General features: G+C 50.8%; 1 protein-coding gene across 1 annotated transcript in view; it reads left to right on the forward strand.

Annotated features, from left to right (window-relative positions):
- The window catches only part of MROH1 (maestro heat like repeat family member 1), a 74,940-nt gene that overhangs the window by 58,923 nt on the left and 1,259 nt on the right, over positions 1-14,758 (forward strand). Inside the window, exons 32-39 of the mRNA XM_077781500.1 lie at positions 242-379; positions 2,308-2,422; positions 3,652-3,798; positions 4,665-4,853; positions 6,717-6,869; positions 6,951-7,085; positions 8,174-8,276; positions 9,464-9,529. Of these exons, the coding sequence (XP_077637626.1) occupies positions 242-379; positions 2,308-2,422; positions 3,652-3,798; positions 4,665-4,853; positions 6,717-6,869; positions 6,951-7,085; positions 8,174-8,276; positions 9,464-9,529 (1,046 nt within the window). The remainder of the gene's footprint in view (positions 1-241; positions 380-2,307; positions 2,423-3,651; positions 3,799-4,664; positions 4,854-6,716; positions 6,870-6,950; positions 7,086-8,173; positions 8,277-9,463; positions 9,530-14,758) is intronic.

The following is a 14,758-nucleotide window of genomic DNA, read 5'->3' on the forward strand; positions in this document are numbered from 1 at the left end:
CAAACCCAATCCCAGATCCAATTCCAATCCCAATTCCAACCCCAGATCCAATCCCAAATCCAATAGCAAACCCAATTCCAATCCCAAATCCAACCCCAGATCCAATTCTAATCCCAGATCCAATCCCGAATCCACACACCCAATCCCAAACTGAATCTGAATCCAATCCCGGATCCAATCCCAGGCCCAATCTTGAGCCCAATCCCCATCCCGATCCCAATCCCGATCCCGAATTTTCCAGCTGTGCCGTGCAGACGCTGAAGGCGATTCTGGCTCGGACCGGGAACGACGACGTCGTCCGGGATGTGGGAAACGCCGGGGGCTGGGAGCTGATGGAAATTCCCGAGCGGCACCACGACGGAATCGCCCTCCTGGCCGGGTAGGGAATTCCGGGGGCGCCTCCCGGGGAATTCCGGGCTTTTGGGGTGGGGTGGGATCAATTTGTTCCCGGGAATGTGGAGGGGGGGATGCAGCCGGAGCTGGAAGTTGGTACCGCTGTGGAATTCCTGTGTTCCGGATCCCAGTATAGAATTCCCGGTGTCATCCATCCCAAAATGGAATTCCCGGTGTCATCCATCCCAAAATGGGATTCCCGGTGTGTCTGATCCCAAAATGGGATTCCCGGTGTCTCCAATCCCAGTGTGGAATTCCCAATGTCTCCAATCCCACTGTGGAATTCCCGATGTTTCCAATCCCAGTGTGGAATTCCTGATGTTTCCAATCCCAGTGTGGAATTCCCGGTGTCTCCGATCCTAGTATGGAATTCCTGATGTTTCCAATCCCAGTGTGGAATTCCCGATGTCTCCAATCCCAGTGTGGAATTCCCGATGTCTCCAATCCCAGTGTGGAATTCCCGATGTCTCCAATCCCATTGTGGAATTCCCGATGTTTCCAATCCCACTGTGGAATTCCAGTGTCTCCGATCCCACTGTGGAATTCCAGTGTCTCCAATCCCATTGTGGAATTCCCGATGTTTCCAATCCCAGTGTGGAATTCCCAGTGATGCTAGTCCCAGTGTGGAATTCCTGATGTCTCCAATCCCAGTGTGGAATTCCAGTGTTGCCAATCCCAGTGTGGAATTCCCGATGTCTCCAGTCCCAGTGTGGAATTCCCAATGTCTCCAATCCCAGTATGGAATTCCCAGTGTTGCCAATCCCAGTGTGGAATTCCCGATGTCTCCAGTCCCAGTGTGGAATTCCCGATGTTTCCAATCCCACTGCGGAATTCCCAATGTCTCCAGTCCCAGTGTGGAATTCCCAATGTCTCCAATCCCAGTATGGAATTCCCAGTGTTGCCAATCCCACTGTGGAATTCCCGATGTCTCCAATCCCATTGTGGAATTCCCGATGTCTCCAATCCCAGTGTGGAATTCCCGATGTTTCCAATCCCAGTGTGGAATTCCCAGTGATGCTAGTCCCAGTGTGGAATTCCCAATGTCTCCAGTCCCAGTGTGGAATTCCCGATGTTTCCAATCCCAGTGTGGAATTCCCAGTGTTGCCAGTCCCAGTGTGGAATTCCCGATGTTTCCAATCCCACTGCGGAATTCCCGATGTTTCCAATCCCACTGTGGAATTCCCGATGTTTCCAATCCCATTGTGGAATTCCTGATGTCTCCAGTCCCAGTGTAGAATTCCCAGTGTTGCCAGTCCCACTGCGGAATTCCCGATGTCTCCAATCCCACTGCAGAATTCCCAATGTTTCCAATCCCACTGCGGAATTCCCAATGTCTCCAGTCCCAGTGTGGAATTCCCGATGTCTCCAGTCCCAGTGTGGAATTCCTGATGTCTCCAATCCCAGTGTGGAATTCCCGATGTTTCCAATCCCACTGTGGAATTCCAGTGTCTCCGATCCCATTGTGGAATTCCCGGTGTCTCCGATCCCACAATTCCCCACCCATCCCACGTTTCCCATCGTTCCCGTGGCCGGGCTCATTCCCTCCCCATTCCTGCCCCACTTCCATGGGATCCCATGGAAAAGGTCCCCTCCCAGATATCCCCATGGAAAACTCCCTTTTCCTGCTGCATCCCTGGAATTCCCGGAGTATCCTGCTGCATCCCATCCCGTCATTCCTGGGAAATCGCCACGACCCCATCCCAAAACATCCGGGAATGACGGCCGGGTTGGGATTGGGATTATCCAACTTTTGGGCAGCTCATCCCAAAGAAAAGCGGGATGGGGCGTCCGGGGTGCCCCAGATCCTTCCCTGGGGGTCCGTCCCGGTTTTCCGTGCTGGGTGTTGTCCCGCCCGGGGACAGGGATTCCGGGATTCCCGGGATTCCCGGGATTCCGAGCGCTGTTCCCACGCAGGGCCATGGCTCGGCTCTGCGGGCCCCGGCTGCCGCCGATCGTCCGGAGCCTCATCCCGGTGCTGGGAAGCGCCTTGGAATGCCAGAGGGTGACCAGCAGCGCCTTCCTGGCCGAGGTGAGCGGGAAATGCGGGAACGTCCGGCTGCTCGGCCCTCCGTCCATCCATCCGTCCACCATGGATCCATCCATGGATCCATCCATTAATCCATCCATCCATCCATGGATCCATCCATCTATCCATCCATCTATCCATCCATTAATCCATCCATCCATCCATGGATCCATCCATGAATCCATCCGTCCATCCATGGATCCATCCATCCATGGATCCATCCATGAATCCATCCATGGATCCATCCATTAATCCATCCATCCATCCATGGATCCATCCATGAATCCATCCGTCCATCCATGAATCCATCCGTCCATCCATGAATCCATCCGTCCATCCATGGATCCATCCGTCCATCCATGGATCCATCCATCCATCATCCATCCATGGATCCATCCGTCCATCCATGGATCCATCCATCCATCCGTCCATCCATGGATCCATCTGTCCATCCATGGATCCATCCGTCCATCCATCCATCCATTATCCATCCATCCATCATCCATCCATCCATCCATCCATCCATGAATCCATCCATGGATCCATCCATCCATGGATCCATCCATCCATCCATGAATCCATCCATGGATCCATCCATCCATCATCCATCATCCATCCATCCATCATCCATCCATCCATCCATCCATCCATCCATCATCCATCCATCCATCCATCCATGGATCTATCTATGGATCCATCCATCCATGAATCCACCCACCCATCCACCCATCATCCATCAATGGATCCATCCATCCATTCATCCATCCATCATCCATCCATCCATCCATCATCCATCCATCCATCCATCCATGGATCCATCCATCCATGGATCTCTCCATGGATCCATCCATCCATCCTCCACCCAAGCCCCATCCCAAATTCCTGCTGCTCCTAGAGCCCATCCCAGAATCCGGAGCGTGTTTGAATCTTGGAACGTTTCAAATTCCAGCCGGAGCTGAGGGGCAGAAGAGAATTCCGGCAGATCCGCAGGATGAGGGAAAATTCCAGACCCAGAGTGTCTCTCTGGAGCCCAAATCTTCCCAAAAATTCCCAACTTTTCCCAATCCTGCCTCCAAACCATTCCAAGACCCCGAAATCCTGCCCTGGGCTGGGTTTTCCTGGGGATTATCCCAGAGTTTTGGAACCGCGGCTCTTCCCGGGAATTCCAGCCCCCCGCTCATCGATCCGGGGGGTTTTTCCCGGCGTATCCCGGATTTTTTTCCCTTCTCCAGCTGCTCAGCCACAAGGTGGTGACGGACCTGGTCCTGCTGGAGCCGATCCTGGACGCGCTGACGGCTCTGGAGAAGGATTCCTGCCTCCTGGTCCGGGTCCTGGCGCTCCGGGGGCTCGGGAACGTGGCCTCGGGATCCCCGGAAAAGGTGGGAGCAGCTCCGGGGATTATTTGGGATTTGGGATTCCGAGGGAGCCCGGAAGGGCGGGACACGGGGAATGGATTCACACTTCCACAGGGGAGGGTTGGAATTGCCTCCAGAACATCGGGATGAGGTTTTTTGGGATGGGGAGGGAGCTCCGGGGATTGGGATGCACCGGGAGGTTCTGAATCCTAAAAAATCCTGATTTTCCGGAGCCATTCCCGGGAATCCTGGGAGGTGCCGGAGCCTTTCCCAGCAGGGGTGTCCTCCCCAGCCCCGTTTTCCAGGAAATCCCGGGAACATTTCCCGGAGTCGCAGGAATTCCAGCTGGGATCAGCTTCTCCCGGGAATCCTCAGCCTCAGCCCCTGCCCTGCTTCCCGAGGCCCCAGATCCTGGAATTCCAGCCCTTTCCAGAGGAATATTCCCAAAAATCCCAACCCGAGGCCATTCCCCGGGTCCTGTCCCTGTTCCCATGGAGCAGATCCCGCCCTGGATCCCCCCGGATCCCCTCAATCCCGCTTTTCTCCGGGATGAGCCCCCACAGATCCCTCAGCTGCTCCCGGGAATTCCCCCATTCCCATTCCCAATCCCATCCCAATCCCATTCCCATCCCAACCACGGACCCACCAAATCCCTGTTTGCCCTCAATTCCAGGGGAATATTCCCAAAAATCCCAACCTGGGGCCATTCCCTCTTTCCCCATCCCTTTTTCCCTGGGAGCAGATCCCAAACTCCCCCCGGATCCCCTCGATCCCGCTTTTCTCTGGGATGAGCCCTCCTGGGCTCCGTATCCCGCTTTTCCCGGCCGCGATCCCGCTTTTCCCGGCCGCGATCCCGCTTTTCCCGGCCGTGATCCCGCTTTTCCCGGCAGACCCGGCGGCACGGCGCGCAGCTGCTGGCCTCCATGCTCCACGGCATGGACGACAAGGACGATCCCAAGGATCTGCTGGCGCTGGAGGCCATGTCCGGCCTCTCCAAAATCCTGGATCACCTGGAGGAGCGGGACGTGCGATCCATGCTGCTCCACATCGCCATCCGCATCCGGCCCTTCTTCGACAGCGTGAGGAGCCGGCCCGGAATGCCCGGAGCCGGGAGTGGGCTTGGGCCGTGCTTTGGGCCCGGCTCCGGGGGTTTCCCATCCCACATTTCTCCCCCGGGCTGGGATTTCTCCTGGATCCTCATCCGCGCTCCTGGGCTGGGCTGAGCCTCCCACTGGGATTGGTCGATTGGGCTTTTCCCATTGGGATTGTCCCACTGGGATTGGCCCATTGGGATTGGTCCACTGGGATTGGTCCATTGGGATTGGCTCATTGGGATTTCCCCACCGGGATTGGCCCATTGGGAATTTCCCACTGGGATTGGCCCATTGGGATTGGTCCATTGGGATTGGCCCATTGGGATTGGTTCATTTGGATTGGTTCATTGGGATTTTCCCACTGGAGTTGTCCCACTGGAATTGTCCCATTGGGATTGGCCCATTGGGATTGGCCCATTGGGATTGTCCCACTAGGATTTTCCCACTGGGATTGGCCCATTGGGATTTTTCCATTGGGATTGTCCCACTGGGATTGGCCCATTGGGATTGGTCCATTTGGATTGGTTCATTGGGATTGTCCCACTGGGATTGGCCCATTGGGATTGGTCCATTGGGATTGGTCCATTGCGATTGGTTCATTGGGATTGGCCCATTGGGATTGTCCCACTGGGATTTTCCCACTGGGATTGGCCCATTTGGATTGGTCCATTGGGATTGGTTCATTTGGATTGGTTCATTGGGATTGTCGCATTGGGATTTTTTCATTTGGATTGTCCCACTGAGATTTTTCCATTGGGATTGGCCCATTGGGATCGGCCCATTGGGATTTTTCCCATTGGAATTGTCTCGTTGGGATCGGCCCATTGGGATTTTCCCATTGGAATTGTCCCACTAAAATTGTCCCATTGGGATTGGTCCATTGGGTTTTTCCCATTGGGATTGGCCCCAGGCTTGGAGGACAACAAGGTTGTGATGGGTGGTGGGAAAAACAGGATGGAGATGTTGGAAAAAATGGGATGAGCGTGGGAAAAGTAGGATAGGAATGGTGGGAAAAATGGGATAGGAACAGTAGGATCACAGGATGGGGATTCTGGGATCCGGGATGGGAATTTTGGGATCAGAGGACGGGATCTCAATCACAGGATGGGGATTTTGGGATCACAGGATGGGGAGCACAGGATGGGGATTTTGGGATCCCAGGATGGGAATTTTGGTATCAGAGGATGGGATCTCATTCACTGGACAAGACTTTTGGGATCACAGGATGGGAATTTTGGGATCCCAGGGTGGGAATTTTGGGATCAGGGGACAGGATTTCGATCATGGGATGAGGATTTTGGGATGACAGGATGGGAATTTTGGGAATCAGAGGACGGGATCTCAATCACGAGATGGGAATTTTGGGATCCCAGGGTGGGAATTTTGGGATCAGAGGATGGGATCTCAATCATGGGATGGGAATTTTGGGATCCAGGATGGGAATTTTGGGATCAGGGGACGGGATCTCGATCACGGGACGGGAATTTTGGGATCTCAGGGCGGGAATTTTGGGATCAGAGGACGGGAATCTCGATCACAGGATGGGAATTTTGGGATCCAGGATGGGAATTTTGGGATCAGGGGACGGGAATCTCGATCACGGGATGGGAATTTTGGGATCCCAGGATGGGAATTTTGGGATCAGGGGACGGGAATCTCCATCACGGGATGGGAATTTTGGGATCCAGGATGGGAATTTTGGGATCAGGGAACAGGATCTCATCACGAGATGGGAACGGTGGGATCAGAGGACGGAGATTTTGGGATGACAGGACGGGGATTTTGGGATCCCGGAGTGGGATCCGTGGGATTTCCCTGCCGTGATTCCCGTTTTCCCGGTTTTCCCAGGAACACGCGGAGCTCCGGCGCTCGTCCATCATCCTCTTCGGGAACCTGTCCCGCTCCGGCCGCGCCGATTCCGAAGTTTTCTCGGAGCAGATCCTCAACGGGCTGGCGCCGCTGCTGCTGCACCTGCAGGACCCGCAGCCCGGCGTGGTCAAGGTGGGATTCCCGGGAATTCCCGGCGTTCCCGGCGTTTCGGGGGATCCCCGTCCCGGATCGCCGGCGTTCCCGCTTTTCCAGGCGTGCAAGTTCGCGCTGCGGATGTGCGGGCCCGGCCTGGGCTGCGAGCAGCTCCGGGAAATGTTCGGGAATCACCTGCGGGAAGAGCGGGTGCTGCACTACGGGGAGTTCACCAACGACGTCTGCAAGTTCCTGGTGGGACATCGCCGGGATTTTGGGATGTTGGGAATTTGGGAATTTGGGATGTTGGGGTGTTGGGATGTTGGGATTTTGGGATATTGGGAATTTGGGATATTGGGATGTTGGGAATTTGGGATGTTGGGAATGTGGGATGTTGGGATGTTGGGATTTTGGGATGTTGGGAATTTGGGATGTTGGGATGTTGGGATGTTGGGATATTGGGATATTGGGGATGTGCGGGCACTGCACTACGGGGAGTTCACCAACGACGTCTGCAAGTTCCTGGTGGAACGTCGCCGGGATTTTGGGATGTTGGGAATTTGGGATGTTGGGAATTTGGGATGTTGGGATGTTGGGACATTGGGAATTTGGGATGTTGGGGTGTTGGGATGTTGGGAATTTGGGATGTTGGGAATTTGGGATGTGCGGGCGCTGCACTACGGGGAGTTCACCAACGACGTCTGCAAGTTCCTGGTGGGACGTCACCAGGATGTCGTCGGGATTTTGGGATGTTGGGATTTTGGGATTTGGGGATATCGGGATTTTGGGATGTTGGGATATCAGGATATTGGGACATCGTTGGGACATTGGGACATTGGGATATTGGGACATTGGGACACCATGGGGATTCTGGGTTCTCCTATTTCCTTGCATGTCCAGAGTGTCCCAGTGTCCCATATCCCAATGTCCCCCCAATGTCCCCAATGTCCCCAATGTCCCCCAATGTCCCCCCAATGTCCCCCAATGTCCCCCCAATGTCCCCAATGTCCCCAATGTCCCCCCAATGTCCCCCCAATGTCCCCCCAATGTCCCCCCAATGTCCCCAATGTCCCCCCAATGTCCCCAATGTCCCCAATGTCCCCCCAATGTCCCCCCAATGTCCCCCCAATGTCCCCCAATGTCCCCAATGTCCCCCCAATGTCCCCATTGATGTCCCCAATGTCCCCAATGTCCCCAATGTCCCCCCAATGTCCCCAATGTCCCCAATGTCCCCAATCCCCCCAATCCCCCCAGTGTCCCCAATGTCCCCAATGTCCCCCCAATGTCCCCCCAGTGTCCCCAGTGTCCCCATGTCCCCAAGAACGTCCCCGCTGTCCCCGCAGATGCGCAGCCGCCCGGAGCTGCTGGGCCGCCTCATCTCCACCAACCTCTTCTACTTCCGGAGCCCCTGGCAGGAGCTGCGGGCGGCGGCGGCCATGTCGCTCGGTGAGGGACGGGGACCCCGCGGTGGCCTTTGTCACCGGGGCCACCAGCCACCGCGGGGTCCCCGAGGCCTTTGGGGCTGCTCCTGGCTGGTTCTGGGGGTCACTCAGAAGGTTCTGGGGTCCCTGGTGACCCCAGTCTTGTCCCCAGGTCCTGTCACCTCTTGAGGTCACCACAGTGGTGGCTTTTGTCAGCGGGAGGTGACATCGGCCCTGGAGGCCCCCAAGGGTTTTTGGGTGGTTTTGGGTGGTTTTGGGTGGTTTTGGGTGGTTTTGGGGGTCATTCAGAAGGTTTCGGGGTCCCTGGTGACCCCAAAGTTGTCCCCAGGTGGACTCAGGTTCTGTCCCTGCTTGGTGTCCCAGTGGTGGCTTTTGTCACCGGGAGGTGACATCGGCCCTGGAGGTCCCAAAGGGTTTTTGGGTGGTTTTGGGTGGTTTTAGGGCATTTTGGGGGGATTCTGGGGTCCCTGGTGACCTCCTGTCACCTCTGGAGGTCACCACAGTGGTGGCTTTTGTCACCGGGCGATGACATCGGCCCTGGAGGTCCCCAAGGGATTTTGGGTGATTTTGGGTGATTTTGGGTGGTTTTAGGGCATTTTGGGGGGATTTTGGGGTCCCTGGTGACCCCAAAGTTGTTCCCAGGTGGACTCAGGTCTTGGCCCCCCTTGTGGTCCCAGTGGTGGCTTTTGTCACCAGGAGGTGACATCAGCCCTGGAGGTCCCCAAGGGTTTTTGGGTGATTTTGGGTGATTTTGGGTGGTTTTAGGGCGTTTTGGGGGGATTTTGGGGTCCCTGGTGACCTCCTGTCACCTCTGGAGGTCACCACAGTGGTGGCTTTTGTCACTGGGAGGTGACATCGGCCCTGGAGGTCCCCAAGGGATTTTTGGTGGGGTTTTGTTGTTTCGGGTGATTTTTGAGGGAATTTTGAAGGTTTTGGGGTGATTTTTGATGATTTTTGGGGTAATTTTGAAGGTTTTGGGGTCCCTGGTGACCCCAAAGTTGTCCCCAGGTGGCCTCAGCTCCTGTCACCTTGTCCCAGTGGTGGCTTTTGTCACCAGGAGGTGACATCGGCCCTGGGGGGTTTTGAGGGTTTTTTGTTGGGTTTTGGGCTGTTTTGATGGGGATTTTTTTGGGGAGAATTTTGGGGATTTTGGGGAACATTCCCCATCCCTGATCCCGAAATTCCCTCCAGGGTTCCTGGTGCTCCACGTGGACGAGGAGCAAGGCCAGCAGCTGGACCTGGACCAGCTCATCTCCGGTGAGTGAGAATTCCCCAAAATCGTTGCTTTTTTGGGAATTCCCAATTTTTAAGAAAAAAAAAAAAAAAAATTACAGTTTGTAGGATCTGAACTTCAATTCTGGGGAAAATCCTGCATTTTTAGGGCCAAATTCCTCATTTTTAGGGAAGAAAATCCCATTTTTAGGCAAAACCCCCCTGCATTTTGTAGGGTCAAAACTTCAATTTTTTGGGGGGAAAATCTCATCTTTTTGGGGCAAATTTCCCATTTTTAGGATCTAAACTTCAATTTTTAGGGCAAAATTTCATTTTTTTAGATTCTAAACTTTCATTTTTAGGAAAATCACGTATTTTTAGGGCCAAATTCATAATTTTAAGGGGAAAAAAAATCCCATTTTTCGAATCGTAACTTCAATTTGGAGGAACATCGCGCATTTTTAGGGCAAATTCTTCATTTTTCGGGAAAAAAATTTGCATTTTTAGGGAAATCTACATTTTACAGGATCTGCACTGCCTTCACTAAACTTCCCAAAATTCAGGTGGAATTCTCACATTTTTAGAATTAATTCCCCATTTTTTAGGGAAAAGAATCCCATTTTATAGGGCCAAATTCATCATTTTTTGGGGCAAAATTCCATTTTTTAGGTCTAGACTTTTCTCTTTTGGGAGAATCCCACATTTTTTAGGGCCGAATGCCTCATTTTTAAGGGGAATAATCCCATTGTTAGATCGAAACTTTTTCATTTTTTTGGAAAATCCCCCATTTTTAGGGGGGAAAAAAAAATCTACTTTTTGTAAGGCCTAAACTTCAATTTTTGGGCAAACCCCTCATTCCTCATTTTTAGGGGAAAAAATCCCATTTTTAGGGTAAAAAAATATCCCATTTTTAGGGAAAAAATCCCATTTTTCAGGCCAGAATTCCTCATTTTTTAGGAAAAAAAATCCCATTTTTTAGGGGAAAAAATCCCATTTTTCATGCCAAAACTCATCATTTTTAGGGAAAAAAAAATTCCCATTTTTAGGGGAAACAATCCCATTTTTAAGGGAAAAAAAATCCTGGCTTTCAGGCCAAAAATCCTAATTTTTAGGGTAAGAAAATCCCATTTTTGGGGGGAAAAAATCCCATTTTTAGGGAAAAAGTCTCATTTTTAGGGAAAACAATACAATTTTTAAGGAAAAAAAATTCCCATTTTCAGGAAAAAATACCCCATTTTTCAAGCCATAATTCTTCTCTTTAGGCTAAAAAAATCCCATTTTTTGGGAAAAAAATCCCATTTCTTAGGGGAAAAAATCCCATTTTTCAAGCCATAATTCCTCATTTTTAGAGGAAAAAAATACCATTTTTAGGGAAAAAGAATATCCCATTTTTCTAGCCAAAATACCTCTTTTTTAGGGTGAAAAAAATCCCATTTTTAAGGAAAAAAGATCCAATTTTTCATGCCAAAATGCAAGATTTTTAGGGAAAAAAATCCCATTTTTAGGGAAAAAATCCCATTTTTAGGGAAAAAAAATCTCATTTTTCAAGACATAATTCCTCATTCTTAGAGGAAAAAAAATTCTCATTTTTCAAGCAATAATTCCTCATTTTTTGGGTAAAAAAAAAAATCCCATTTTTAGGGAAAAAAACCCCATTTTTTAGAGTAAAAAATCCCATTTTTCAGGCCAAAATTCCTCATTTTTAGGGTAAAAAGAATCCCATTTTTAGGGAGAAAAAAATCCCATTTTTAGGGAGAAAAAAAATCCCATTTTTAGGGAGAAAAAAGCCCCCATTTTTAGGGAAAAAATATCCCATTTTTAGGGGAAAAAAACCCCATTTTTTAGAGTAAAAAATCCCATTTTTCAGGCCAAAATTCCTCATTTTTAGGGTAAAAAAAATCCCATTTTTAGGGAGAAAAAAATCCCATTTTTAGGGAGAAAAAAAATCCCATTTTTAGGGAGAAAAAAGCCCCCATTTTTAGGGAAAAAATATCCCATTTTTAGGGGAAAAAAAACCCATTTTTTAGAGTAAAAAATCCCATTTTTCAGGCCAAAATTCCTCATTTTTAGGGTAAAAAAAATCCCATTTTTAGGGAGAAAAAAATCCCATTTTAAGGGAGAAAAAAAATCCATTTTTAGGGAAAAAAACCCCATTTTTAGGGTAAAAATTTCCCATTTTTAGGGAAAAACCACTCATTTTTAGAGTAAAAAATCCCATTTTTAGGGAAAAAAATCCCATTTTTAGGGAAAAAAACCCCATTTTTAGGGTAAAAATTTCCCATTTTTAGGGAAAAACCACCCATTTTTAGGGAAAAACACCCCATTTTTAGGGTAAAAATTTCCCATTTTTAGGGAAAAACCACCCATTTTTAGGGAAAAAAACCCATTTTTAGGGTAAAAATTTCCCATTTTTAGGGAAAAAACACCCATTTTTAGGGAAAAAAATCCCATTTTTAGGGAAAAACCACCCATTTTTAGAGTAAAAAATCCCATTTTTAGAGTAAAAAAACCCCTATTTTTAGAGTTAAAAATCCCATTTTTGGAGTAAAAAAATCCCATTTTTGGAGTAAAAAATCCCATTTTTGGATTTAAAATCCCCTTTTCAGGGCGGAATGGCTCCTTTGGGATTTTGGGAATTGCGGCTCCCGGGCGCGGCCGCGGGCTGAGGTCACCTCTTGGATTTCAGGGAATTTTTCCTCTCGGCTGAGCTCATCCCTGGAGCCGGGCCCGGAAAATTCCCGACCTTTCCAAGGCAGCCGCAGCGGCTCCGAAAAAGGGAAAAGCGCTTTTCCCTCCGCTCCAGGGCCCGGGACAAAGGGGCAGCCGCAATTCCCACCCGGAATTCCCGCCCGGAATTCCCGCCCGGAATTCGGGGCATTTCTGGGCTCCGATCCCCACGGGAGTGAGGGAGAATCCCCAGGAACGGGGGATAAAAAAAGGGAAAAAACGGGAAAAAATTCCCTGGATGCGATCCCGGCTCCCGGGAGCCGCTCCAGGGTTTGGGAACGGGGGCTGGGAGCGGTTTGGCCGGGAAAATCCCGGGGGATTCCTTCCCAATCCAGCCCCGAATTCCCAAATTGTCATTTCTTGGGATCATCCCAAGCTTTTACTTTTCAGTTTTTTGGGATCATCCTGAACCTTTCCTTTTAATTTTAGGCTTTTTGGGATCATCCCAAACTTCTTTCAATTTTTCTGGGATCATCCCAAACTTCTCCTTTCAATTTTTCTGGGATCATCCCAAACTTCTTTCAATTTTTCTGGGATCATCCCAAACTTCTCCTTTCAATTTTTCTGGGATCATCCCCAGCCTTTTCTTTTCTTTTTAGGGTTTTTTGGGATCATCACAAACATTTAATTTTAATTTTTTGGGATCATCCCGCACCTGTAATTTTAGGGTTTTTAGGATCGTCCCGAGCCTTCACTTTTGATTTATTTGGGATCATCGTGAATATTCCGTAATTTTAGATTTTTTTGGGATGAGTCTGTGTCTTTTATTTGAATATTTTGGGATCATCCCAAGCCTTTATTTTTGGTTTTTTTGGCTCATCCCGAGCTTTTCATTTAAATTTCATTCCATTCAAAATTTTCCTCTTCCCACTGGAAAAAAAAAAAAAAAAAAAAATCCTGGGACAAACAGGGAGAAAGAAGGAGCCGAGCTGGGAAAATCCCGAATTTTCCTCCCTTTTTATCCCACTTTTCTCCCACCGGAATCTTTCCCTGTCAGTCCTGAAATCCTGGATAATGATAGGAATGAAATCCTCATTTTTTTGGGAAAACAATCCATAAAAATTGCCCCGGATCCGGCAAATCTGTCAGGACTGGGAATTTCCTGGGAATCCGGGCTGGGACTGGGAATGGATCCCACGGGATTTTCCCGTTCCCAAATCCTGGAGCGGCTCCTGGAGCTGGGAATTGATCCAGCGGGATGCAGCGGAATTCCAGTGGGAAAAAAGTGGGAATGCGATGGGAATAAAGCAGGAATCCGCTGGGAACGCCATGGGAATATTGGGAATGCCACGGGAAAATGGTGGGAATCCCTGGGAATTCCCGGAATTTCCAGTGCCGTGTCCTGGGCCAGGGGATCCTGATCCCGATCCTGATCCCGATCCCGATCCTGATCCTGATCCTGATCCCGATCCCAATCCTGATCCTGATCCTGATCCTGATCCTGATCCTGATCCTGATCCCAATCCCAATCCTGACCCTGATCCTGATCCTGATCCCGATCCCGATCCTGATCCCGATCCTGATCCTGATCCTGATCCTGATCCTGATCCTGACCCTGATCCCGATCCTGATCCCGATCCTGATCCCGATCCTGATCCTGATCCCGATCCCGATCCTGATCCTGATCCCGATCCCGATCCTGATCCCGATCCTGACCCCACACCAATCCTGATCCCGATCCTGATCCCGATCCCGATCCCGATCCCGATCCTGATCCTGACCCTGATCCCGATCCTGATCCTGACCCCGATCCTGATCCCGATCCTGATCCTGATCCTGATCCTGATCCTGATCCTGATCCTGATCCTGATCCCGATCCCGATCCTGATCCTGACCCTGATCCCGATCCTGATCCTGATCCCGATCCTGATCCCGATCCTGATCCTGATCCCGATCCTGATCCCGATCCTGATCCCGATCCTGATCCTGATCCCGATCCCGATCCTGATCCTGATCCTGACCCTGATCCCGATCCTGATCCCGATCCCGATCCTGATCCTGACCCTGATCCTGATCCCGATCCTGATCCCGATCCTGATCCCGATCCTGATCCCGATCCTGATCCTGATCCCGATCCCGATCCCGATCCCGATCCTGATCCCGATCCCGATCCTGATCCTGACCCCACTCCAATCCTGACCCTGATCCCGATCCCGATCCTGATCCCGATCCCGATCCTGATCCTGATCCTGATCCTGATCCTGATCCTGACCCTGATCCCGATCCTGATCCTGATCCCGATCCTGATCCCGATCCTGACCCTGATCCTGATCCTGATCCCGATCCCGATCCTGATCCCGATCCTGATCCCGATCCTGATCCTGATCCCGATCCCGATCCTGATCCTGATCCCGATCCCGATCCTGATCCCGATCCTGACCCCACACCAATCCTGATCCCGATCCTGATCCCGATCCCAATCCCGATCCTGATCCTGACCCTGATCCCGATCCTGATCCTGACCCCGATCCTGATCCCGATCCTGATCCCGATCCCGATCCTGATCCTGATCCCGATCCTGATCCTGATCCCGATCCCGATCCTGAT

This window comes from Lonchura striata, chromosome 1 (assembly GCF_046129695.1).
Source record: "Lonchura striata isolate bLonStr1 chromosome 1, bLonStr1.mat, whole genome shotgun sequence".
Taxonomy (NCBI): domain Eukaryota; kingdom Metazoa; phylum Chordata; class Aves; order Passeriformes; family Estrildidae; genus Lonchura; species Lonchura striata.